We start from the raw sequence: 23,315 nt of genomic DNA on the forward strand, positions 1-23,315 counted from the left end.
CATGATGCCAAGCCCCCTCCCCCGCGGAGCCTCGCCCGCCATCCCGTCACACGAACCAAGACACTTCACCAGCGTCCAACTTACAATGTGACAGCTCATATCTCACGTCGACTGCTTCTGATTCCGGCCGAGGGGCTTGCTTAGTGCTATTTCTGCACTCCTGCTTCCTTCATTCTCTCCCCTAACCTCCTTCCACCCATCCACCTCCCAAACCCTCAACCGCAATCATGCCTCCGAAGGCCCACTTCCTCGCTCCCACCGCCCCGGCCTACACCCCCCTCCAACAAGACCGCCAAGCCCGCAACCGCCCCTCCCACGTCCTCCCCTCCGCCACCGCATCCCCCGCCGAAGCCAGAGGCTCCGAAATCTGGCGCGACGAGACGTTCGAATCGCGCGAGCGGCGGCGACAGGCGGCCATGTATCTCGAGAGCAACGAAATGCTGATCTGGTACGCGTCGTCGAGGAACGAGGTATGCAAGCAATCCCAATGCCTTAAAGTATTCGATTTGTCTGGTTCTTTGGCGGTATAGATTCGAGTGTCCCGGGCTAATTTGACAACTTTTGCGTTGCGCAGAGCATTCCCCAGACCCGCCGCCACTTCGAGAAAATCCTCGCTGGCTGCGACACGTCCTCGGATGCTGAAGATGTCGACTGGGCCGACGACTGGGACTACGATACCGACGAGTGTGAGAGGAAGTGGGAGAAGAAAGAGCGGGAGCGGGAGAGAGAGAAAGCTGTACCATTGGCGTCACCTGCGAGCCCAGCGTCTACGAGGGCGGCGGAACAGCAGCGCAGCGCTTCTGCCACTGGTGCTGGAAATGGTGGAGCTGGTGAGCGTGGTGGGAATGCGAGGGGAGGGACGCCAAGGAAGGTCTCGTCGCCGCGGTCGAAGGGCGGGCGGGGAAAGGGAGAGCAGAAGCGGAAGGATGGGAAGAGGAGTGGTGGTGGGGGAGGTGGTAGTGGCCATGGGGGTAGTGCTGCAGCATGAGTAGTGGCATTGATGGGAAGACGAGCATTAGTATGCGTTCGTACAAGCATCGGCGAGCGAGTAAGTAGACATGGGATTAGGAGTTATAGTATTATACCCAGCATATAGTTATGAATATACGGTACTTTCTTTAAGTTCTCGGAAATCCTATTTCAGACCTCTCTTAGGGTTTGAGCCTTCGACCAAGCCGTTTGCCATGTTTTTCTCTACACGTAAATGAAGGGTACGTCGACCATCTTTCGCCAAAGGACAATGCCAAACCGCCCACCAAGCCAGCCGAACTCACCCAATCCGATACATACATACAAAGAATCGAACCGGCTTTCTCTTGCCTAAACGTTGCGCCTCAAGAACTCCCACTCTTACATCAATAATATTGCTCTTACATCCCCTCTTCCATGCCAAAATCTCTCCACCACGCTTCCTCGTTGACCATACTCTCAGCGTCGCCAACCTGCCTTCTCTCGCTGATCTCTCTCGACAATTTACCGCTTAGTTTAAGCCGCATAGCGCGGCTAGCCATCGATACGGCCGAGTACTGTGAGCTGGAAATGCTACCGTTCGACGTCAATCCTTGGGGCTGGGATAGGCCGTCTCCTACTGCGCCCCTCATGACTGGTGATTGTCACTGGAGAGGCTCTGAGGAGGATGAGAGACGGTTGAGGTGGAGATAGACGTCCGTGCCGTATCTGTACGCAAATGGTGGATTAGCGTTGTCCTTTCAGGGGAATTAGAAAAAGATATGGACTCACCCTTCCATGCTAATCAACTTTAGGTCACCTCCGAAATACCTTGCGTAAAGTCTCGAAATTGGCAAACCGTATCCAAATCCAGCCATTGGGGCCTTGAAATCCGACTTGTTGAAATCCGGATCCAGACTTGGAGTTTGGTCCACCGTGGTATACATATACGTCCAAACGAGGGGGATCGCGCTTCTGGGAATTCCACCTCCTTCATCACTGATTTTAATGGTAATGTCCTCTCGTCCTTCAGCCACGATGACCTTCGTTACAGGAAATTCCTGTTTGTCCTGACCGTGTGTCTCAACCACAGCGCGCAGCGAGTTTTTAAGGGTCTCGAAGAGCATATGCGAAAGATGGCCTGGCACGTACATGAAGCTGATGTCGGGATTACACACCAGCTGGATCTTGGGCGCATCGAACAGGCCGTAGTGATCCTCGCATACGAAGCGCGCGTTTTCGATAGCTTCTTCGGCCAGATCTCGCACGTTGGTTTTCGTACAAATTATTCCAACATAACTTGGGTCGGATCGCTGTCGTTGATCTGTTAGGGCGATATGTTGTCCGATGAGCATTCGGATGCCGATCCGGGACATGTAGAAACGATCGAGGAAGGCTTGGATATTGTGATCGATTTGCATACGTTGCCGCTTGCGTTTGTATTCGAGAATACCCTGGGCTGTGTAAGAATATTGCGGTTAGCTACTTCCGGTACAACTTTCACACGCGGTGGTAACATACCGACCGTTGTGACGACACTGTCGTGCCGCCGCTTGATGCGTTCCAGAGCTTCGGCGAACTTTATATTGTATTGATGCAATTCCGGGGGCCACTCTTGGCCATCATCGGCCGCAGCATAGTATCTTTTGTTGGATGTTATCCTTTTGTCGTTCCCGTTGCCGTTTCCATTGCCATTCCTGTCAGGTGCTGATTTGTATTGTCCCCTTTGTACGCTCGGGTTCTGCGTCGCCTGGCTGAGAATCTTGGAGTCTTTGCCATTCCGCCGTACGGGCTTCAGCAAACGTTCTTTGACTTCCGCCGAAAGTGTGGGTCGAGGTAATGTAGTTAATTCCTTTGAACAAGGTGAGTCATGCCCACGACAGAGGGTAGATATCAGGACATCCTACGCACCTCAAACGATTGCGCATACCAATCTCGCACCCTCCCGATCGAGGGCATCTCATTGAGACCATCGGGAAGGTCGGTGAGTTCTTGCACGCGGTGTGCCAGCCGTATGGGGAGCTCTTCGGAGAGGAATTGTGAGGCGCGGAAAAGGGTCCCTGTAGAAGGCTTCTCGCCGAATTGGACCATCTGCCGTAGAGAAACACCTGTATGCCATGTCAGAATATGCCTTCTCTGTCCGATTTCGATTGCGCATACCTGTCGCCGGGAAGTTGCTGTAATGCTGGGTTGAGGTTAGCATCCCTCTGACTCGATGAAGGGTGAAGGGCGTACTGAGATGGTGTCCATCAGCTTCTGTGACTTTTTCCACGACATATTCGCTGATATTCAAGGCCTCGCAGGCCTATTTTCTGCGTCTGGCGCCAACAATGTCGAGTCTCGTGCGTTGAAGGATGCTATGGCTGGAGCTCTCGCCGAAGGGCTTCCGCCCCGCGATGACGCTAACTGCTCTCCGCTATACCGAGGTTATGGCCTGCGAAGGGAAGGGAAACGCGCTTGAGAAGGGCTGAATAGAGAAGAAATGCGGATATACAAGGCAGATATTGATACAACAGGCAGACATGGGCTAGTCACGGCGCATTTGGGGAGAGGTTGGAGATGTTGTTTTTGCGGACATGCGACCCTCAGCATGCGCACCAGCTCCGTCCAACCGGGGCGAGGCCTGATCTCCCCACACTTTTCCAACCACTGGCCCAGCTCCTCAGCCTCTCCCGCGCCGCCCTAGCCTGCTTTCACGTGCGCCAGCGGGGCCCTCTCTGCGCGTCTTCTGAGAAAGAAATCCCGCTCAGCTGACACCACAGAACCTCCACGCTCTTGACCGCCGCTGGTCGCCGAAACACGACGTCCATCGAGTGCCTTTCCTGAAAACGACTGAGGGCATAGTCTTCGGCGGTGGAAAGCTTGTCCGGAATTGCAAGATGCGGGTTTGAGAACCCTCGGCTCGCTCGTTCGGGCAATTGCGGAGATATTTGATTCAGGGGCAGCAAGGCTTCTCTGGACGTGTTCATCTCCTTCTCGCCGGGACTACTGAACTTACATGTGTCCGTTGGGTAAGTTAGAAGGACCTGTCAGGACTTTTACGAGACTTCGTGGGGTGTGACGGGATCTAATATCGAGCCCTCACAAGGCTTGAGGCATCCAATCAGAAAAGGTTGGCAGTACGGACTCATCAAGATGTTAGCTCTTTTTAGAGTCTTTCTCATCACATCTTATCCATCAATCTTACATTTATCCATCTACAATATCTTCTCAGTTACTAGGTTAGGTGTGCCCAGGCTAGTGAAGGTATGTGCTCGTCACGTGACTTTGGTGATTTTTTTCGTCTCAAGTTTAGGCACACGGATATCCCTTTTTTTTTAGATGTCATTTTGGGTGCTAGACAACGCTGTCAGGGGTACCTCAGCTGCCACTTAGTTGATCAACCAATAGGTAGCTTGATTTCCGTCGTATCAAACTTTATATTACGTCTAGATTTTTCTAGACCTATAAGAGTACCCCAGACAGTGGCAAACAAGTGTACAGCCCTCTGGCAGGGCAAATGAATCAATTTAAAGGTCTCCTGCGAGAGAGACCGCGCTCATCCGCATTATTTCCATCTTCTGCAGCTTTGAATATCATTGTATCAAACTTTACATCAAGTTTAGATTCTTCTGAGCCCATGGGGACACCCAAAGCAGTGTTAAGCAAGTGTGCGCAGACTTTTAGCGCGACGCTGTGTATTCACATATCATGAAATTTCCACGCCTTTGCTTTTGTGTAGCAGTGCTGTGGCAAAGCCTCGACATATTCATTCACCGAGCAACGAAAGTGGTGCTAGCAAGCATAACACCTGGTCCAATTCCAGGAAACCTCCTCCCTCTCCGACTTCAACACCGCCACTCCTTGGTCCCAAGGAGACACTACGTTTGACACTCGACGGGGCTCTCAACCCCTTTTTGTAGTACCGTGATGGTACGTCGCCGTGTCTGACATCAATACTTCGCCCGCTAATGTGCAAAGGAGATCGGGCGGGGAGGACGTGAGAAAAAGGGGGCGGTTACCCCTGAGATTCTATCTGCGGACGTGCTACGTGTGCGAGAAGCTATGAATCCGCGGGCGCCGCAGGACCTTGAGCCTGGTGAGGTTGAGGAGCACGACCAGTCGCAGCGATATGATGTCATATCTGAGACCTATGGACGCGACGATACAGCGGATGCTCGATGTGAAGGTCAGAGTCGTGCAGATAGGGAAAGGGACTGCGAAATAGGCCGATCAGCCTCGAGGCGTGCGCGTCAGACCGACACCTCGAGGGCCCGCCGTCAGCACGACACCTATAGACGCGGCGATAGTGCTGACACCCGGTACGAAGGCCGCGGCCGCGATGGTAGAGATTCGAACCGTACATCAGAGCGACGGCGTTCAAGATCTTCGCACCGGCGCGACACCTCGAGGGCCCCCCCATATCGACGTGACAGCGTGCGCACGGAATCTAGACCAAGAACTCCAATCCGTGGTTATCGCGGCGAACAACAAGACTATAGCCGCAAATCTCGTCGATTTTCAGGCCCTTCTGACCGTCATTACGAGCCCCCAGGGACACCCCGCCGCGGCGAAAGCCCGGCCGGCCGCCGTCGCAGCAGCGCCTCGATGGAGCGTCGTGATAGATATCGCCCCAACAACAACCGCGATATCGAGCGCTCACATAGGCGTAAATACCGCCATGAGATGGACTCCTGTAAGCTTCGATGCACTGAAGACTACACTCAGACTGTTATAAACAAGACGCTGATTCGCGATTCACTTTAGACCGTCCCGGGGAGAACACCGCAGAGAAGCGTCGTCGCCGCCCTGAGGGAGACTCCTGTAAGTCTCAGAGCGTCCAATATTTTTTCAAAACGTGATGAGATAGGAGCTGATTTGCGATGCGCCTTAGATCGACCGGACGAAGGCGCTGCAGATGTGCCGGATGCTAAGCGAATTGCTGCAGACCAAGATCGCACCGGAGCGGCCTCTGGGGAAGCCGAGATGGCGGATCTCAAGGACGGATTAAGGAGAGGCTACACTGGCTGCCAAGATCTGAGCAAGGATTTGGAGTCTCTGATCAGCGAATGCACCGTAGACGAAGAGCTGCGGAGGAAGTTAGAGGTGCTGCGGGAGAGCGTGATCTCTCTTGCAGAAGACCTTCATATCGATTGACCGGTCGGAGGGGTTTGACACTCACTCGCCGCTGTCTGAGTGGCTTCAGTCTGTTAAGTTTTTTTGTAAGCGATGTCAAGTCCAAGAGAGCCTAGATCAGACTGCTGTCAAACCATTGTAACCGAGCCTAACTTACTCCTGTATGTGATGCCTCCGCACATCGATCATCCCAGCAGGACATCCCGACGAAATCCAGCAGGTTTAAAAGAATAAAAAGTCGAAAGAAGGCCTGGACAGATCGATATACGATGGATATAGAGTGCTGCGCCAAAAGTCTGCGCATACTCGTTTGACACTGCTTGGGGTGCTTCTTCAGGCTGAGAAAAATCTAGACGCGATGTAAAGTTTGAGGTGATAGAGATCAAGCTGCAGAAGGCTCTGGAGATGTTAGGGAAGAGTATGGTCTCGCTTGCACGAGACCTACAAATCAATCAAATGGTTTGAGGGGTTTGACACGCACCCGCTGCTGTTTCAGTGGCTTCAGACCATCATGATAAATCGGATGCGGTGTAAAAACGGAGAGAGCCTGTATTAGACAGTTATCAAACCCTTTAGTCAACCTACCTCGCCCCTGCTTGTGGTGCTTCAGCATGTAGTACTTTACATCCAGAAAATGTTAAGCCTTACCTTAACGTTACCTACTTGACCCTTCTGGAAGAAAAAGGCCGACTGGAAGAAAGAGGTCGACTCGAGGAAGGTAGGTCCTCTTGCACTTGACATCGCATTGGAACTTGTAAGATGCGATGAAGCCTCCCAAACAGCGGCGAGTGGCTGCAGATGCCCTCTAGCCTGTTCCTTGATCTGGTGCTATTAGTCACAATAGACAGCTGGCGGGTCGTTATAGCCTGCTTCGGCTCTAGAGGCGGCGAGGATGGTCGGCACAGGCTGAGCGTAGCGAGGCCTCATTACTGCCTACATTTAGATCGCAACGGAATTAGTCACCGCATTCTGATACCCCAACCCGGCAAGAACGAGAGCGGCTGAAGACATGCATACGGCTGCAATTATGCCTGAATTAAACGGTTAAGAAACACTCACAATAGACCTACAAATCGAGTGATTGCCCTGAGGCCTTTGACACTCCCTCGCCACCGTTTGAGAGACTTCAGCTTATGATAAAAAACTGCACGCGATGTGAAATCCAAGAGGGCGCGAATTAGACAGTCACCAAACCCTTCCAGCCGACCTACATATCGAGTGAGTAGTTAGAGGGTCTTGACTCTCACTCGCGACTGTTTGAGAGGCTTCAGCGCACCATTAAAAATCCGATTCAATGTAACGTTCAAGAGGGCTTGAATTAGACAAACTAGTGTTGCGCATCTAATGCAAACCCCAAAAGGCCAACAGACCCCCGCCCCTCACATCTCCACCCCGGCAACTTCCTCATACTCCTCCCCCACTACTACACCCCCTGCATCCACCACCTTCTTCGCACCCATCTTACAAATCGCGATCCTCTCTACCTTCACCCCTTCAGCCCACACGAAATCCCTATACCTCTCCACCATCTCCTGCGCATCTAGCCTCAGCAACGCCTTCGCATTAGCCCCGTGCCCTGCGCCTCGTCCCCCCTTGCCAGATTTCGCGTAAACAGTATTGACAATCGTAGCGTGCAGTTTCAGCGGCCGGTCCTCGGGGCCCATAAACCCCGCTTGCGTGAAGAGGTCGCGGAGCTTAGTCGCGGCGGGGTAGAGCCGCCCAGTCGGGTCTTCCGGGGCGGCGTAGAGGATAGACGTGCGAGCGGGCGGGTGCATGGAATGGAGGCCTTGGATGGAGATGACGAGGGAATCTGGCTGGGTGGTTGGGAACGTGGCGGTCTCTTCGGCGCTGGCTGTGTTTAGGAGGTCCGCTAGACTTAGGCTTTGAAGCAGGGCTGTTGCTCGCTCCAGCCCGTCCTCGTCTAGGCTCATGACCCCGAGCGTGAGATGTAGCGTGCCGAGCGGCCTGATGGCTTTCTCGGGTACGTTTTCGGTTGCGCAGACATCCCCTTTAAATCGCTCTAGCGCTTCCTGGAGTTGGGGTCGTGAGGTGGGAGTCACGAGCGGGATACAGAGGAAGTGGGTTAGGGGTGGTCTGGCGCCTGATTTGGTGGGTTTCGAGGTAAATTGGGAGGGAGTTGGGCTGGATTTAGGGGTGGTGTTTGGACGTTTGGGATCTGATCGTGATGCAGCAGGGGTAGTTGGTGAAGATGCCGATGCTGGAACATCGTCGGCCTTGGGATCGCAGAAGTCGTTCGGAGCTTTGGCTTTCCGACGAGGCATTGTGGTGGTAGAGAAGTGATAGTTACGACTGATAGCTTGGCGGCTGGGGAATTGACTGGGGGCTGCTGATGGGAGGTAGAAAGGGCTGATGAAGGAGCAGACGCGGGCGCGAGAGTGAGGTAGGCTGGCTACCACGGGCGAAGGGAAGGATGTATGAGTAGATGAAATATAGAGAAGTTTTGAGCGAAGAAGACTCGGATTGGTAATTCGTGCGCCTAGATTTGAGGGAGGGTGGCGCATGAGCTGAAATGCAGAAGAAGAAAGTATGACTGGACCTTGGTAGAGCGGATGAATCCTGTGCTTGATGGGAAGACAGACGAGAAAGTTACCCGGGAAAGACGGACTTCAACTATGCAGCCTCGTTTTTGATCAAAAGGCTGCCGTTGAGCATCGGACGTGGTTACCTAAGCTTTCGACGTGGGTTCAATTAAGCGTTGCCCAAGCCACGCACAGACACTCCTAAAGTGTCTGTGCACGATCGATTAGTGACCTCATCGATACCAAGCCTGGGAATACCCAGATGCATCAATGCAAGCTGCACTACGGAACGTTCTCCGAGCCCGCCATGCCCGCCATACGCAGAGCCTCAACAGCGCTTGCAGGGTCGGAGATATCGTAGACAAGGAACTGGCTTAGCCTCGGTGCTCTTCTTTCGACGTCGTGCTGCTGGGGCTGGATGTGGGGCAGAATGTGACGTGATTCCCAGGCATCAATTTTGGACATGCGCGAGCATTCAAACACAGACTGACATTGTGGATAGAGGCTTGTGAAGAGGAGTGCCGTAGAAGTAGAACTAGGGTAGTATGAGCAGCAGCGTCCTCGAGCAGCGCTCGGCAGCACGCATATCAACCGCGAATCCTGCACCAGCAATGCAGCATCCCCTCTGAAACCTCAAGCCTCGTCCCTAAGAGATGCCGAAAAACCACCAGTGTAAACAGGCCCCAATGCAGGTATCCATATCCAAGCTCCCCGCTGCCACCCGCTCAATCTATAGAGCTCTGCTGCAAGAATGTAGAGCTGTCCATCAATCTTGTATCGCCCCTAAGAAATGCACTTTCGCCAGAGCCTCGCGGCTCCTATGACTCGTCATGGTAGAATTTCTTTAGCACCTTCTCTACGTCCTTGAACTCCTGCTTCGCCTGCTCAACCGTCACCTTGAGCTTTTCGAGGCAGACTTCGTCGGACAGGTCGTGGGTGCCAGTCTCGTCTTTGCCAGCGCCGAAGTGTTGAATCTTCTCACACGAGTCTTTGACTTTAGTCAAGCCAAGCGTCGCCGACGAGCCCTTGAGGAAGTGGCCGAGCGCGGATAGCTGCGCAAGGTCCTTTTTGGCGCTGTGGGCATGGGAATGGTTAGTTTCTGGCTTTATGAAGAAGCAGAAGCCAGGGAAAAGCGCCCCCAGTCCGGGGAGAGGTGGTGCCTACATATTTGAGTCCATCTTGCTGAACGTGTTGTCGGCCTGGGTGAAGAAGTCGAACACTATCGACTTCGAAAACTCTCTCTCCTCCTCGTCATCGTCCATCTCGAGGATCTGCTCGAAGGTGGACGTGTCGAGCATATCGCCGGCATCGGGGAGCCCCATGATGCTCGCTTCGGACTGTAATTCGCGGACAACAAGATCAGCCGTGGGAGTCTTTCAGGGAATCGAGAATAGGTGCAAATGAAGGCTTTCCAGGCGCAGAGAAGCAGCAGTAGAAATGGAGGGTTGTAATGTGAGGAATGCGCCTCGAGGCTGCGACAGCGCGCGAGGTCGTGCTGGTAGGAGATGACGGCGGGCAGGAGGGATGGAGGGGAACACAAACCCTGTCGTCGGTCGGCTCGGGCTCGACGGGCTTAGCCATGTTCGATCAGTCTTCGATCCCCGCGATCTCGTCGTCGCTATAGGCGGGCGCCGTTGTCTGGCTTGCGCGCGCACTCAACAGCTGAAGCCTGCAGAACTCGGCGGGCTTGCGCGCGCTTTTGCGGTTGGCCCTGTCGAGGTGGGTTTGGTGTTGCAGCAGCGCGGGATGACGACAGCCGAGTGGGTGACTGAGGGCCGGGCCGCAAGACGTCAATTCGAGAGCAGAGGCGCTGCTCACACACGGGCACGGTGGGGCTGGGAGAGTGGTTGAGGTGAAATTTTCCAAAACTAAGGATGCGAGGGCCAGTAGTGGGTGGTGATAGCGCCCCGCGCTGGGAGTCGGATGAGTGCCGGCGGAGAAGCGCGTGGATCTAAGGGCGTCAGGGTTTTGCAACGGGCCAAAGCGCACACTAGAGGGGATAAGAGGATTCAGTGCCAGCGCTCGCAGACACAGGCTACACATATATTGTCACGGCACAGCGCTCCAGTGTGGGGCATTGCCGGAAATACCACCCACTTCACGGGCAAACGCCGCGAGAAGACAAAACACTGGGACTGCGCACCCAGCACTCGCTTCAAACGTCAACCCACGGCCCGGAGAGGCAACCGGGCTGCAAATCACGCGCTTTCGGGGGGCCATGATGCAGAAAACGGGAGACAGCACGGCGAGGTGCGCGCCGACACGCTGAGCAGCCGCAAGGCTACGCGCAGTCGGCAGAGAGGGCGCATCAATTAGTGAACACGCAGCGACCATCTCAGATGCCAAGCAGGCCTGGACGCGTCTCCCAGATGCGGTGGCCGGCCCTTGTAGCCTCTGCCCGGCGCCGTTCGTCGTCCAACGTGTGCGTTATGCAGCGCAATCAACGAGCACACTACGTCGGCGGCGCCACTGCGTCATCGTACGCACCGCCGGGGCTAAAAAGGGCCCTCGTGCCGTGTCGCTGGCGACCTCACCTCGAGTCCTGGCCGCCAGCATCGTCGCCCAGCAGCCCCGATGCCGCCATCCACCCCCGCTGAGTAATAGCCGCGAACCCCACGACACCACGGACCCTTGGGCTCTGCCAACGGATGCCCGACTTGATGTAGCCATCGTGGAGGGGATCCACGCCGTCGACCCTGGACCAGACAGACGACCGAGACGTCAGGCGGACTACCGGGTGTCTCCAAGCCACCGGCGCGCCCCGAATCCGGCGCGGGCCCTCCCAGCAGTCGACGACGCTGAGAGCCCCTCGCAGGCCGCCGTCCATGCATTCCGGCTCAAGTGCAGCTCCGAGGCCTGGTGGGGAGGACGCGACTGGGCGCGGCGTGAAGCATGGCCCTGGACGCTGTAGAGTAGAAAAGAAAAGAAAGTAGCCTACTTGTACTTGTACTCGCCCGCCGATCAAAGATTTGCTGAGCATCTCCTCCACTGACTGAAGGAGACTTCTTCAACCCTTCCGCCTCGACCTCTTCGCTTCACCCAGTAGCGTCAAGCGTGGCCTGATGATCTGCCAAAAGCAACTCCACAGCACTTACCCACCACGGATGGACAACCTAGGAATACCAAATCGTTAAGTAAGACCAGGGTGCTGAAGGGCAGGTGTTGGCAGGCCCCATTGAGCAGCGATCGACGCCCTCTCCAAAAAAGGCGGATGGCATCGGAACAATTGTGCCGTTCGTACCTCATACCGTACCGTGAGGGGCACCCGGCCAAGCATCCTTTCGCGGGATCGGCACCGCGACTGGACCCTGAAGATGTGCGCCAGTCGTACAGAGGTAGTGGTAGTGCGTGCAGATGAATGGACAGCGCCTAAGCGAACGATGTGACCACGACCACCCGAACAGCACCCCGACAAGCCGCCCTCATCAGATGGATAGAGGAGAGAGCAGCGTGGAGCATTGCCTTCCCGCACCACCAAGGTAAAGATGATCGAGACATAGAGGGAAGATGACGGTTGATTTTGTATCCTACCAGGAAGTAACTTCACCATGCTCTACAGTAAAGTACAGTTCACCTCTCTAATAGTCCCATATGCAAAGAAGCGGTGAGAATGCAAACCATTCTTCCCTAGATCAACCGGTAACCTTGTAGATCGCCTCGGCCAACCGCTTGACGTTGCCAGTCGTAATGCCCGCTACGGAGATTCTTCCGTCCCTAGTGGCATATACGGAGTGCTATAGTAGTGCTTGTCAGCTTCTCCTGTTTCAATTGCGTTAAGCGTAGCGGATCAGGAAGCTTACCTCTTTGGCGAGCACATCCATCTGCTCGGGCTTCAGCCCCGTGAATGCGAACATGCCAATCTGTGACGTGATGTGACTCCAGTCGCGCTTGCTCCCCAGCTTCTCGAGGTTGTCCTTCAGCAGCGCGCGCATCGTAATGATGCGGTCCGCCATGTCCTTAACCTCGCCCAGCCATTGCCTGTTCAGCTCCTCGTCGTTCAAGATTGATGATGCGATGCGGGCGCCGTGGACCGGCGGGTTGGAGTAGAGTGGTCGCACGAGAATCTTGAGCTGGGAATCCACTCGCTTCTTCTCCTCGGCAGACCCACATACAACTGAGAAAGCTCCGACGCGCTCACCGTACAAGCCCTTTTTCGAGGTCAGTCAAAGCAGAAATCACGTCCTGTCGCACACTTACCATGTTCTTTGCAAAGCTCTGCGCGAGAACGGGGTGGAGACCTTCCTTGATGAAGTGTCTCAGGGCGAATGCGTCCTTGTTGGTGTCACCGCTGGCGAAGCCTTGGTAGGCCATGTCGAAGAACGGGAAGTGGCCGCCCTCCTTTACTGCCTCTGCGATGGCCACCCATTGCTCGTCGGTAGGGTCAACGCCAGTGGGGTTGTGGGCGCAGGCGTGGAGGAGGATGATGCTGCCCTTGGGCATGGCCTTGATGTCGGCAACGAAGCCATCGAAGTCGAGGCCAATGGTGTCCTTGTTGTAGTAGCGGTACTTCTCCACCTTCAGCCCCGAGTCCTTGAAGACAGCAGTGTGGTTGGCCCAGCTGGGATTCGGGATGTAGATGGTCTTGGAGCCAGGGTAGAAGCGCTCGAGGAACGCACCACCTATCCGGAGAGCTCCAGTACCGGAAATGGACTGTGTGATGGCCACGCGGTCCTCCTTAATGGCTGCAGAGTCGGGTCCGTATGCGAGGAGGGCCGCAGCTTTTGCGAACGCTGGGACACCAGTAATGCCTGCGTACTCCTTGTCCAGCGAGGAGTCGACGATCTTCTGCTCCGCAGACCGCACCGATGGCAGGACGAATGGCTTGCCCTTGTCATCTCGGTATGCACCAACGCCTGCCGCTGTCAGTGGGGTCCCCTCTGCGTCATAACATCAACTCTGCGGGAACGGTACCCAAATTGATCTTCTCTGGGTTGCTGTCGGCCTTGAATGCTTCGGTGATACCTGGTGCTTGTTAGTAAAATTCGGTGCGCCACGAAAAAAGCCTCTCATGCTCACCAAGAATGGCCTGTCACGCAGAATTGTGGTGAGTAGAAGCTCAGAAAACTTGTTAGAGGTTACATACATCCTAGAATCGCAATTAGTACCAATTTACAGCAATTACTGTGCTGCACTCACAGGAGGCCCTTGGGGGACATTGGACCACGCCGAGGCCGCTCTTGCCCCATTCTTGAGCGAGTACTGCTTCGAGGCAGCTCGGCGCACAGCGCTTCTCGAGGTAGCGAGCATGGTGACGATGTGAGGAGAGGCAGGTAGGGTTATTCAAAGGTGAAGCGGGTGGGGGATATTCTGTAGAAGATGACTTATGTGCGTCTTCTTTCCTAGTTTCCGGGAGAATGGCCTGAGAAACGGCGTTAGTGCGGCCGGTGGAGCGGTTGTTGAGGGAGTTTAAGCTTGCAGTGGGACAGCTGGATACACACCGCCCTAAAGTAACCCGGGTCGGCGCCTTTGCACCGAGCGCGCGGAATTGCAGCGGAATCTGATTCAGAAATTATTTCGTCGCGTCTGCCAGAGCCGCGACTGGCTGTGAATCTTGAACCATCACCACCACGCAATGCGCCCAGCTCTGCGCCAGGCCAGCAAGCTTCTGCAACGAGATGCGACTGTGCCGCATGTCTCGATCCCTCTCTTTCTCTGTCCAGCTCTTCTGAGTACCCCTGCGCGGCCGTCGTTATGTCGCCAGGGGAGCAGCCCTCAAAATGCCAAATTTTCCAACTCTTCTCGACGACGCCGACCAGAAGCCGCTATTACTACCCCCTCGCCTCCGCCGGCTCAGGAAAACGCTGTGGCAGCACCCGCGAAACGTCCGCTTCCACTGTGCTGCCCTGGATGCGGAGCCCCGACCCAGACCATCGAGCAGAATGAAGCAGGCTTCTTCTCGTTGCAAAGAGGGGCCGTACGGGCATACATCAACTATGACAAGAACAGCCAGGATGCTGTAGAGGAGGACATATTTACGAGAGCAATCAGAGGAGTGGACCAGAATGTGCTCGGTGAACTTGGACTGAACAAGGACGTTCTAAGTACAATCCTCCCCTTTGCCGCTTCCATCTTCCATCGCTGACCACGCGCTATCTAGCATCTACTCCAGAGAAGACTGCACCCTCTACACCCGTATGCGATCGATGTCACAACCTAATACATCACCATGCGGGGACCTCCATTTTCCACCCCTCAATCGACGCCATCAGCGACACCATTGCCGAGTCCCCGCACAGGCACAACCACATCTACCATGTCATCGATGCGGCCGACTTCCCCATGTCTATTATTCCCAAGTTACAAGCAGCCCTACAGATTCCGCAATTACGGACCCAGAATCGACGCTCGAAACACACCAGATGGCAGAGCGGCGACCGTGTGGCAGAGGTCAGCTTTATCATCACACGGTCTGATTTATTGGCGCCGTTGAAAGAGCAGGTGGATAAGTTGATGCCATACGTACAGGAGGTGTTAAGAGACGCCTTGGGCCGATCTGGGAAAAGATTCCGCCTAGGAAATGTCCGTCTCGTGAGCGCGAAGCGAGGATGGTGGACGAAAGAGGTCAAAGCAGACATATGGGATCGGGGAGGTGGCGGCTGGATGGTCGGCAAGGTCAACGTTGGCAAAAGCAATCTGTTCGAAGTCGTATACCCAAAGGGAAGAGGAGGCCTTGACATGAACGTCCGCAGAATCCGCTCCGCCGAGGAACGTGCGAGGATGGAAGAGGCCGCGCAATCAGTCGACGAACTTATGGCAATCCAAGAACAACTAGTACAAGAAGACGAAGAAGCAAAAATAGATCCAGCAGAGAAGGCCAGAGAAGAAGCAGAGGCCGCACTCCAAGACGACGAAGCCCTCCTCCCCCCACCCCAAATCGAAACCGCATTCCCAGTCATGCCCATCATTTCCTCCCTCCCCGGCACCACCGCCTCGCCCATCCGCGTCCCCTTCGGCAACGGTCGCGGCGAGCTCATCGACCTCCCCGGCCTCGCCCGCTCAGACCTTGAGTCCTACGTTCGCCCAGAACACCGCCTCGACCTCGTCATGAACCATCGCATTACCGCGCAAAAGCATATACTTAAGCCAGGCCAGTCGCTACTTCTCGGCGGCCTCATCCGTATCACGCCCAAGACACCGGACCTCGTCTTCATCGCGCACCCCTTCGTGCCTATCGACCCTCACGTGACCAGCACGGAGAAGGCGGAGGGAATGCAAACCCAGACGCGTGAGTCAGGCGTCCCTAGCATTGCGAAATCTGGGATAGGGGAGAAGATAAAATCTGCGGGAGTGTTCAAGCTTAAGTGGGATGTCACCAAGAAACAAACAGGCCCGTTGACATCGAAGTCGGCTGGAAAAATGAAGGCGGACCAGCTGCCTTTTACAGTCTACTCGGCGGATATTCTGATCGAAGGGTCCGGATGGGTGGAGCTGGTTGCTCAAGTCCGGAAATCTAAGATGGATAGGAGCGCACTGCTGGGTGGCAGCCAAGAGGGAGAAGATGGTGTCACAGAGGAACTAGACATCGAAGTCCCGGAAGTCGAAGTGTTCAGTCCAGAAGGCAGATTCGTGGACGTTCGCCGGCCGATGAGCGCATCGGTGCTGGGAGGACCGAGGGTCAAGGGGCGGAACGAGAGAAAGGTGAGACCGAGGCCGAGCATGAAGAGCATGAAAGCTCGGAGAAAGCCTCTAGGGGATTGAAACCCACTTCCATGGCTGTAACATATCGCGGAGTGGTACATCTAGGCATTTGTGGCGTCAAAAAAGGGTGCATATAATTTACCCAACGTGAACCACACAATTGGCTTGTACAATAAGATCGTTGTTAGCATAAGGAGCTTGGGTGTTGCAGATACATATTGCTAGATATCCGATGTACAATGACTTGTTCCACTCTTCAATTAGTATTCTGTCCCTCAGCTTATGCTGATGCTCGTCTTGCCTCTTTAGAGCACCACGAGCTTCGGAATTCGCAGCATGAGCCCAACGAAATCATCACTTCTATAGCACAATAATGCTTTCCCATTTCATCGCTCATACGTGCAGAAAACTTGCACAAACCGCCCACGACAAGGGTCCATGAAACAGCCCCCCTGCGTCACCTCTTCGGGCAAGTCTTGGCCCGAAAGCCTGCAAAGTGTTGAGAGCCGAGAGCTAAAAAAGCTTCGAACTAAATAAGCTTCGACCTTAATAGCCTGCAACATAAATAAGCTACAGGTGGATAAACATAGCTTCCACATACCTAAGCAAGTATGTCGCCTTAGAAACGAAGACGTTCAGCATTCATATCACATTGAAATCTTCTAAAGGCTTGTCAAAGTTCATAGAGTCTTCATTATCTACGGATTTTCTACAATGCCTGCCTGCTCAAGTCGCAGCGATCAGTCCTCATCCCAGTTGGGGTTGTTTTGGGGCATTTTCGGGCCTCCCGCTTGCCGGGCCACAATGATCTGATCCACACTCAACACCGTCCTAGCCGCCTCGGTCGCCAGCTTGATCGCCCAGCTCTTCGTGATGTACAGGTCCAAAATACCCTCCTCTGTGGCATCAAGGGTACCCGTCTTGTCTTCGTTCTCGATATCGATACCCATCGACGCGCCTTTGTGAGCGGCATGTGCGGTGTACAACCTGCTTAGCACCTCGGTCGCATCTAGGCCGGCGCTTTCTGCTAACGTGCGGGGGATGACTTCGAATGCTTCGCCAAACTTCTTGATGGAGTACTGGGAGAGACCTGGAGTCTTCTCGGCAACGTTGGTGATGCGCTCGATGAGCTGCATTTCAGTTGCACCGGCTCCTGGGACGAGGCGGGGATCGCGAGTGATCGCTTTCACGACATTGACACCGTCATCTACTGCACGTTCGACGTCGTCAAGATGGTTCTGAGTGGCGCCGCGGAGCACGAGGGTTGCAGTCCTGGTGGTTTCATTCTCTTGTCGGAATACGGTAACGCGGTCACCGCCAATCTCTAACGTCTCAACAACATCGACTGTGCCCATTTCATCCGGCATAGGCGCGCCCAGCCGAGCAAGCGGCGTGGCACCGACAACGCGGCAGAGTCTGCGGAGTTCGAATTTGGAGAGGATCTTGATGACGAGGATGTTGTAGCGATTGAGGTAGTGCATGGCAAGTTCGCCGATGGTGGACCCGGCAACGACGACGCGGAGGCCGGAATCGTGGAGCTCCTTGATAATGTTCTCGATTTGGTGTTCCTCGCCCTTGGTGAAGTCCAGCATCTCCTTGGCGTTGTGTAGAAGAACGGTTCCTTTGGTTTCCGTCTGGCTAATATCGATCGGACATGAGTACACTCCCACCTTCGCCCTCTGTGCCTTCTTGATGCTGCCTTCTGGCTCGCGGGCGAAGACCATCCCCTTGACGACCCTGCTCTGCTCAAGGCTGCCACCCATAATCTTGACCACCCGCACATTGTCGACGTTGAAATTTATGGGGTTCTTGGGGAGAACTGCGAGGATTGCTTCGGCAACCAGGTCCGCGAGGAAGTCTTCGTTGCCGGACTGCTTCGCGGCCACAACAGTTCGGATGGCTTTGCTGAGCTCTTCTTGTGATCTTATATCCTCGACTTTGTCAACAACGAGATCTGTGATGACTTGTTAGATCTTGATGCTGTCACGTGTAGGAGCAATATTCAGCTCGTACCTTCCAACTGCTTCAGAGCCTCCTCTTGTGCCCTCTCGTACCCTTGCACGATATCACTAGTCTTCAAGCCCATTCTGATCAGCTCTTCCGCCTTCTTCATCAGTTCTCCCGCAAACACAATGACCATGTTTGTGGCATCGCCCATCTCCGCGTCTTGCTGCTGGCTCGCCATTACGAGCAATTTCGCCGCTGGGTGCATCACCTCAAGCTCCCGTAGTATCGTCGCCGCGTCCGAGGTCAGGATCATCTTCTGCAGGTGGTTTATTACAATCTTGTTGCATCCGTACGGCCCTAATGAAGTCTGGACAGTCTGTGCGATCGTTCTGCAGGCCTCGATATTGCGAATAACGGCGCCATCTTCGGAGTCGTAGCTGTGGGGTACTGTTTAGCTGTGCACCACATGGAGGGGCTGGAGAATTTCGGGAGACGGTACTTTTGGTAGCCCGGCTTGAATAGGCCTGCATTCGGAGCGTTGGGTATTGCGAGAGACATGATTGCGGGTGTGTAGAGTTGGGTGAAGGGGTGGTGCCTGGTGTCGCGTTGCGTCGAGCTCAAATCGCGTTCCACTCAAAAAAATCGGACATGGAGTTTGGGCCTTGGCGCGGGCAAGGCGAACCTCAACACCTTGCCCTGTCGTTCAACTTCCACGCGCATACCTGCCAGTGTACCAAAGAGGAAGATATGAAATCCTATCTAGACTCTTCTAATTGCAGCTTCATGCTACCTGGTACAACATGCACCCATCCTCCGCAAGCACCGCAACCTCACCATGACCTCCTATATCTTCTCTGGATCAACTTCCGAGATCAATTGATTATCTCGCGACTTTATTTACTACTGTAACACAATTTGGCCATAAATAGCGCCTTCTATGATGAGGCTAGAAATCTCTTCCCTGTTTGTGCTACTTTTTCAACCTTTCAGTGCGATCAAATACTATCAAAATCCTCGCTACTCTGCCTAGATGCCAGAAGTCTTCTTCGATACTGGCCGACTTGACGACTTTTCAATAGTCCAATCTCTAAGGTGTATCGATCTCCAATGTTCTACAAAGCCATGCCGGTGTTCCCGGCTTGGTATCGGACCTAACGCCGGTCCAGCCACCTGGCTAACATTTGGTACGGTTGTTTTGCAGCAAATCAGCAGCACACGTCCACGTTGTTTGAGACTGCAACCACAGAAACATGGTCTTTCAGTATGACAAAAGCACCTGCATGGCAATTGCAACGGTGCCTCTCGTCACACCATCTAATTGAACCGTCTAGGTTACCTTGCTTCCCCAACAGTATGATGTTAGCCACTGGCCAACTGCTTGGAGATTCCAAATTATTTAAATGATCGAAGCAGCCTGCAAATACTCCACGCCATACAGACATCGCTCTACCTGCTCATTACACCCACCCAACATCAACATGGCGGTTGGTATCTTATGCCGCATTCTTATTGTGCTGGGAGCTCTCCAGATCGCATTAGCATTAAGTATTCCACCAAGTGCGGGCAAGACCTATGTTCAGCTTTCTCGCCGCTCGTGAGTCTAATTTCTCTCTAAGCCTAAAGTGAAATGTAGTTCCACGACCTGATACTACTTTCTAGATCCTCAACCGCAACATCAAAAGAGGCCTATCTAAACCTCGAACTCCGTCCGCGAAAGGAACTCTACTATGAGAACGAAACAACGGCCTCATTCATCGTGGACACCTCGGTCAACTACGAACAGCGAGGTGATCCGTTTTCCAACAGAACTTTCATCCCCGGCCGCATCGATGCCGTACCCTTCACAACGATGAAAATCCAAATCACAAATTCTCTAGACAGCACGACGCTAGTACCTTGGTCAGATATCACAGTCAACTCCATGAGCAACGAGTTCGCCTTCAATCTGTCTTCTCTCGCTCCGAAGACGTCGGCATATCCTGTCAATATCATAGGCGTTTCCCCAGACGGTATTCAGTCGTACTACGCTACTTCTTCAATCACGGTTCTGCTAGCTGGTAATGATACTATACCCGAACAGCAGATAAGGACGATCCATCACTAAATCTCATTGGGGGTGTGGTTGAATTGTAGAATGCTAAGACGGTTCGCATATTGAACATTACAAAAGTCGGATATTCCGCATGCTTTGTAATTATTCTTACATGTTTCTACCGCTGCGCAGAAGTTTAGAGGGCCCTCTATAATAAGTCAATGTAAGGAAAGTGTTACTCACGCGAGAACAATCTCAAGTGTTTGTATGTGTTTCACTTTGGCATCATCTAATTCCCAAAAAGTGTCCATCAAGAATCAGAACTCCGCGATGTAACGTGAAATAGAAGGCATCCCGCAAATCGTGAGCTTCATATTCTATTTACAGATTAACCCGAAGTCTAGAAAATCCGCGCTCTGTCATTCAGATGTTCCGGCAAGGCCGAGGTGGCAGCTTCGTCGCCCATTTTGTGGCTGAATTTATAGTGGAGTCGGTTAAATTCATCGGCTTACCTAGCGCGCGGTGCACGGAAGAGGTGGCACTTTGATTTTACAACAAGCTGTCTCGTATGTACACCTGTCTACTACTGCTTAGGGTGCTTCAATGCATTTTCAATATCTGACGAGATAAAAGCCCTTCGCCTTGGGCTATGTGGAAACTCGTTGAAGCACCCCATGCGGTGGCAGACAGGTGTACACATGAAACATAGTGCTTGATGCGTGTGCCACTTTTTTCACATCCAGCGTGCATAGGAGGCCTCCAGAGCTTGTTCAGTGGCCAGTCTAGTCTACAACACTCCACGGCTCCTTCGTCAAGCCTTGTCCTGTTACCCCTGGATCCATCACAGCATTGCTCAAGTCCCGTACTTCCAAATGTGCCAAGCCAGGACAGGAATGCAAAGACACGCACGCTTTAATAGCGTCTCCTTAGGACAAACGGCCTCGATTGGTGTTCGGCTGCAATTAGCTTCGAGTTTACTCCGTAGACAGCCTAGCGGGCCGCTCAAAGCGGTCAAGATGACTACTGTAGCTTCTCTCCATTGAGCATGTCCGTTAGTGAAATAAGGCAGGCCTACCTAGGCACATAGCGGCTTGCTTTTGTAGACAGGGACAAGGCACAACGGCATTCCTACGTGCACACCACGATGGAGGCGCTGAGAAGAATACAAATGTTCCGCTTCCCCTGTTTTGTGTGCGATTCTTCCACTTCACAGCTTCATCACTCGCTCACGTTTCTGTCGATTTCCTTATACCTCAGTTCACATCTCACTCGTTTACTTCTGTTTCAGTAATCACAGTCACTATGCGGACTAGGACTGTCCTTTCGTTGACCCTGTCGCTATTGAACCTGGGCGCTAACGCATCTAATAATACGTCCGATATTTCGCAGATCTTCGCAGATCTTGGAGATCTCCCTCCCACGGGTGACTACAGCGTTGTGTACATCAATCCGGATACCCATAAGCTTGTGGAGGACAGCATCCCAAATCTTGCCGGGCATGGAAGTAATTAATCTTTTTCTAGAAGAAAGATTAAGAGTGCAATTGGACAAGCTGGGAGCTTTTCTAGAACGGACAATTGACTTTTGGATATACAGGTACTACGAAGACCCACTCGTCGCCCTCCTCCGCCGCAACAACGCTTATGGTTTCTGCAAAGCGTACTGCGCTGGCGAGAAGGCATCAGTGGTTACTAAGACGAAGACCGCAACAAAGACTGCCGTAGTGTCTAAGGCTACTACAAGCTGCTTGAACAGGTGTGTGCCCAAGACAACAGTGTGAACTGTTAAGGGTGCCTCCAGCCCACCCTCAATTGTCACGCAAACGGCGACAGGTAAGAGTTGGCCCTAGTGCAGAGTATTGGCCTCCCGGGAAATGCTATACTAATTAATTATTTCATCTGAAAGTGATCTCGACGGAATCTACGACTCTGACTGCTGTAGTCAGCGTGACCGTGGCTGCGTCCGCGGATTCAACCGTCACGGAAGAGCAGGACGCTACTATCACTGCAGATCCGCAAGTATCCTACGCTTCTATCTTCAATCACGTAGTCTAACTTATCTCAGCTCAACAGCCACTGAGTACACCACCGAGACGAGCTCCGTTACCGAAACTCTCACGACCACAACCACCTCGACCCTACAGTTCGGTCCAAGTGCGACTGCGACATTCGCCCCTAGAGACATCAAATACCCCCCCTACCTCCGCGGTCACAACCACAGAGATATTGAGGCCGCGTGTAAGGTCCTCAACAAGCCACTGCCAAAGACCACAACCGTAACGCGTACAAAAACTATCTCTTCAACGCACATCCGCACTTTCACCAGCGTCCCCGCTGTTGTCACTCATCTCGTAACGAGCACGCCTCCAGCCACAATACTTACGACAGCGCAAACTGGTAAGCGAGTTTAGTCCTATGGGCTTTTCGCAGAGTTGCCAGATTTTATGTTCGATGAGCGAATGCTGACCTTTTCCAGATATCTTGACAACTATTGAGACGTTAGCATATCCCATTTTACCTTAGCTCCGTGCGGACTGTTTCTCCATGGAGTGTCCGGGCAACAGACTTCGTAAGCAACTGCTGACCTTTCCCAGTTCTACTTTGACAGTCACTGCATACACGACTATCACATCTGTCTATCTCCACGCGGAGACCAGCACCTCGTTTGCTACTACAACCTCAGCCGTTACGGAGACTATTACCTTACAAACCACTGAGACGACGACAACTACAGCCACCGCGACTGTGTCCGCATGCCCTTCAGCTACGTACGGCATCTCCGGCATTGCAGTCTGGCCCCTGGCCAACTCCGCTCAGGTGGTGCTACACCGGACGCGCCTGCATGCTGCTCTTTGTGCTATACCACCCCTGGCTGCAACGGATGGGCGTTCCTGGGAGCCAATTTCTGCTTTGCCTCGTTCGGCTCGCCGCCAAATACGGCTCCAGACACTTCTACGTGCCCCAATGGGTTTGGGTCATACGTGCTTGGGACCGGTGGGCCCAGCTACCTAGCTGGTGGAGATGGGCCATGTGCCGCTACCTAAGAACCTCTTCTGACGACTAGGTACCATGCCACCAAATCCGAATCTTTCGACT

At 53.6% G+C, this 23,315-nt stretch overlaps 11 protein-coding genes across 11 annotated transcripts; 4 read left to right on the forward strand and 7 right to left on the reverse strand.

The window, feature by feature from the left end:
• Positions 1 to 179: 179 nt before the first annotated feature.
• Positions 180 to 943, reverse strand: BDZ99DRAFT_166766 (uncharacterized protein). The gene has a single exon (XM_033712922.1). The coding sequence runs from the start codon at positions 741 to 743 to the stop codon at positions 216 to 218; it is 528 nt and encodes a 175-aa protein (XP_033570517.1). The 5' UTR covers positions 744 to 943; the 3' UTR covers positions 180 to 215.
• A 382-nt stretch (positions 944 to 1,325) lies between these two features.
• Positions 1,326 to 3,495, reverse strand: BDZ99DRAFT_166774 (pyruvate dehydrogenase kinase-like protein). Its single transcript, XM_033712923.1, has 6 exons — positions 3,184 to 3,495; positions 3,109 to 3,133; positions 2,860 to 3,056; positions 2,470 to 2,800; positions 1,741 to 2,407; positions 1,326 to 1,677 (listed from the first exon to the last, which is right to left on the reverse strand). The coding sequence occupies exons 1-6, from the start codon at positions 3,223 to 3,225 to the stop codon at positions 1,614 to 1,616; spliced, it is 1,326 nt and encodes a 441-aa protein (XP_033570518.1). The 5' UTR covers positions 3,226 to 3,495; the 3' UTR covers positions 1,326 to 1,613.
• Positions 3,496 to 4,817: 1,322 nt separating this feature from the next.
• BDZ99DRAFT_166798 (uncharacterized protein) lies at positions 4,818 to 6,148 on the forward strand. The gene is made up of 3 exons (XM_033712924.1): positions 4,818 to 5,623; positions 5,695 to 5,751; positions 5,822 to 6,148. The coding sequence occupies exons 1-3, from the start codon at positions 4,993 to 4,995 to the stop codon at positions 6,082 to 6,084; spliced, it is 951 nt and encodes a 316-aa protein (XP_033570519.1). The 5' UTR covers positions 4,818 to 4,992; the 3' UTR covers positions 6,085 to 6,148.
• A 1,318-nt stretch (positions 6,149 to 7,466) lies between these two features.
• Positions 7,467 to 8,159, reverse strand: BDZ99DRAFT_353762 (uncharacterized protein; the record flags this gene model as incomplete). The annotated part of the gene is made up of 1 exon (XM_033714570.1): positions 7,467 to 8,159. A coding segment is annotated over one exon (693 nt), but the record flags the coding sequence as incomplete, so codon positions are not given.
• Positions 8,160 to 9,070: 911 nt separating this feature from the next.
• BDZ99DRAFT_468098 (histidine containing phosphotransmitter protein) lies at positions 9,071 to 10,608 on the reverse strand. The gene is made up of 3 exons (XM_033721166.1): positions 10,146 to 10,608; positions 9,768 to 9,940; positions 9,071 to 9,677 (listed from the first exon to the last, which is right to left on the reverse strand). The coding sequence occupies exons 1-3, from the start codon at positions 10,182 to 10,184 to the stop codon at positions 9,422 to 9,424; spliced, it is 468 nt and encodes a 155-aa protein (XP_033570521.1). The 5' UTR covers positions 10,185 to 10,608; the 3' UTR covers positions 9,071 to 9,421.
• Positions 10,136 to 10,890, reverse strand: BDZ99DRAFT_166847 (uncharacterized protein). Its single transcript, XM_033712925.1, has one exon. The coding sequence runs from the start codon at positions 10,644 to 10,646 to the stop codon at positions 10,191 to 10,193; it is 456 nt and encodes a 151-aa protein (XP_033570522.1). The 5' UTR covers positions 10,647 to 10,890; the 3' UTR covers positions 10,136 to 10,190.
• Positions 10,891 to 12,091: 1,201 nt separating this feature from the next.
• Positions 12,092 to 14,003, reverse strand: BDZ99DRAFT_468101 (uncharacterized protein). Its single transcript, XM_033721167.1, is given in 7 exon segments — positions 12,092 to 12,337; positions 12,404 to 12,751; positions 12,801 to 13,456; positions 13,515 to 13,565; positions 13,620 to 13,629; positions 13,721 to 13,722; positions 13,739 to 14,003. 7 exon segments carry the CDS (start codon positions 13,848 to 13,850, stop codon positions 12,236 to 12,238), a joined length of 1,281 nt encoding a protein of 426 aa, XP_033570523.1. The 5' UTR covers positions 13,851 to 14,003; the 3' UTR covers positions 12,092 to 12,235.
• A 172-nt stretch (positions 14,004 to 14,175) lies between these two features.
• Positions 14,176 to 16,495, forward strand: BDZ99DRAFT_453257 (uncharacterized protein; the record flags this gene model as incomplete). Its single annotated transcript, XM_033718322.1, has 2 exons — positions 14,176 to 14,644; positions 14,701 to 16,495. The coding sequence occupies 2 exons, from the start codon at positions 14,176 to 14,178 to the stop codon at positions 16,299 to 16,301; spliced, it is 2,070 nt and encodes a 689-aa protein (XP_033570524.1). The 3' UTR covers positions 16,302 to 16,495.
• Positions 16,496 to 16,927: 432 nt separating this feature from the next.
• Positions 16,928 to 18,777, reverse strand: BDZ99DRAFT_576045 (t-complex protein-like protein 1). Its single transcript, XM_033728528.1, has 3 exons — positions 18,688 to 18,777; positions 18,255 to 18,625; positions 16,928 to 18,195 (listed from the first exon to the last, which is right to left on the reverse strand). The coding sequence occupies exons 1-3, from the start codon at positions 18,744 to 18,746 to the stop codon at positions 16,982 to 16,984; spliced, it is 1,644 nt and encodes a 547-aa protein (XP_033570525.1). The 5' UTR covers positions 18,747 to 18,777; the 3' UTR covers positions 16,928 to 16,981.
• Positions 18,778 to 19,756: 979 nt separating this feature from the next.
• BDZ99DRAFT_468103 (uncharacterized protein) lies at positions 19,757 to 20,363 on the forward strand. Its single transcript, XM_033721168.1, has one exon. The coding sequence runs from the start codon at positions 20,110 to 20,112 to the stop codon at positions 20,290 to 20,292; it is 183 nt and encodes a 60-aa protein (XP_033570526.1). The 5' UTR covers positions 19,757 to 20,109; the 3' UTR covers positions 20,293 to 20,363.
• A 1,159-nt stretch (positions 20,364 to 21,522) lies between these two features.
• On the forward strand, positions 21,523 to 23,231 carry BDZ99DRAFT_526485 (uncharacterized protein; the record flags this gene model as incomplete). The annotated part of the gene is made up of 5 exons (XM_033726145.1): positions 21,523 to 21,724; positions 21,789 to 21,975; positions 22,285 to 22,616; positions 22,696 to 22,717; positions 22,814 to 23,231. 5 exons carry the CDS (start codon positions 21,523 to 21,525, stop codon positions 23,229 to 23,231), a joined length of 1,161 nt encoding a protein of 386 aa, XP_033570527.1.
• Between the last annotated feature and the right edge of the window lie 84 nt (positions 23,232 to 23,315).

This window comes from Mytilinidion resinicola, assembly GCF_010093595.1.
Source record: "Mytilinidion resinicola strain CBS 304.34 unplaced genomic scaffold BDZ99scaffold_26, whole genome shotgun sequence".
NCBI classification, from domain to species: domain Eukaryota; kingdom Fungi; phylum Ascomycota; class Dothideomycetes; order Mytilinidiales; family Mytilinidiaceae; genus Mytilinidion; species Mytilinidion resinicola.

Excerpts from the sequence above, each read along its gene's own strand:
- BDZ99DRAFT_166766 (XM_033712922.1), bottom strand. The coding sequence starts at position 743 with ATGGTACAGCTTTCTCTCTCTCCCGCTCCCGCTCTTTCTTCTCCCACT.
- BDZ99DRAFT_166774 (XM_033712923.1), bottom strand. The coding sequence starts at position 3,225 with ATGTCGTGGAAAAAGTCACAGAAGCTGATGGACACCATCTCA. Across the intron at positions 3,057-3,108 it reads CAGCAACTTCCCGGCGACAG|GTGTTTCTCTACGGCAGATG; the intron begins GTATGCGCAATC and ends CATGGCATACAG. Across the intron at positions 2,801-2,859 it reads GGTATGCGCAATCGTTTGAG|GAATTAACTACATTACCTCG; the intron begins GTGCGTAGGATG and ends CCTTGTTCAAAG.
- BDZ99DRAFT_166798 (XM_033712924.1), top strand. The coding sequence starts at position 4,993 with ATGAATCCGCGGGCGCCGCAGGACCTTGAGCCTGGTGAGGTTGAGGAG. Across the intron at positions 5,624-5,694 it reads CCGCCATGAGATGGACTCCT|ACCGTCCCGGGGAGAACACC; the intron begins GTAAGCTTCGAT and ends GATTCACTTTAG. Across the intron at positions 5,752-5,821 it reads CCGCCCTGAGGGAGACTCCT|ATCGACCGGACGAAGGCGCT; the intron begins GTAAGTCTCAGA and ends GATGCGCCTTAG.
- BDZ99DRAFT_468098 (XM_033721166.1), bottom strand. The coding sequence starts at position 10,184 with ATGGCTAAGCCCGTCGAGCCCGAGCCGACCGACGACAGG. Across the intron at positions 9,941-10,145 it reads CCGAGCCGACCGACGACAGG|TCCGAAGCGAGCATCATGGG; the intron begins GTTTGTGTTCCC and ends CGCGAATTACAG. Across the intron at positions 9,678-9,767 it reads AGCAAGATGGACTCAAATAT|CGCCAAAAAGGACCTTGCGC; the intron begins GTAGGCACCACC and ends CCATGCCCACAG.
- BDZ99DRAFT_166847 (XM_033712925.1), bottom strand. The coding sequence starts at position 10,646 with ATGTGTAGCCTGTGTCTGCGAGCGCTGGCACTGAATCCTCTTATCCCC.
- BDZ99DRAFT_468101 (XM_033721167.1), bottom strand. The coding sequence starts at position 13,850 with ATGCTCGCTACCTCGAGAAGCGCTGTGCGCCGAGCTGCCTCGAAGCAG. Across the intron at positions 12,752-12,800 it reads AGAGCTTTGCAAAGAACATG|GGCTTGTACGGTGAGCGCGT; the intron begins GTAAGTGTGCGA and ends ACCTCGAAAAAG. Across the intron at positions 12,338-12,403 it reads TGGATGTGCTCGCCAAAGAG|CACTCCGTATATGCCACTAG; the intron begins GTAAGCTTCCTG and ends GCACTACTATAG.
- BDZ99DRAFT_576045 (XM_033728528.1), bottom strand. The coding sequence starts at position 18,746 with ATGTCTCTCGCAATACCCAACGCTCCGAATGCAGGCCTATTCAAGCCG. Across the intron at positions 18,626-18,687 it reads TTCAAGCCGGGCTACCAAAA|CTACGACTCCGAAGATGGCG; the intron begins GTACCGTCTCCC and ends AGTACCCCACAG. Across the intron at positions 18,196-18,254 it reads GGCTCTGAAGCAGTTGGAAG|ATCTCGTTGTTGACAAAGTC; the intron begins GTACGAGCTGAA and ends AAGTCATCACAG.
- BDZ99DRAFT_468103 (XM_033721168.1), top strand. The coding sequence starts at position 20,110 with ATGAGCAACGAGTTCGCCTTCAATCTGTCTTCTCTCGCTCCGAAGACG.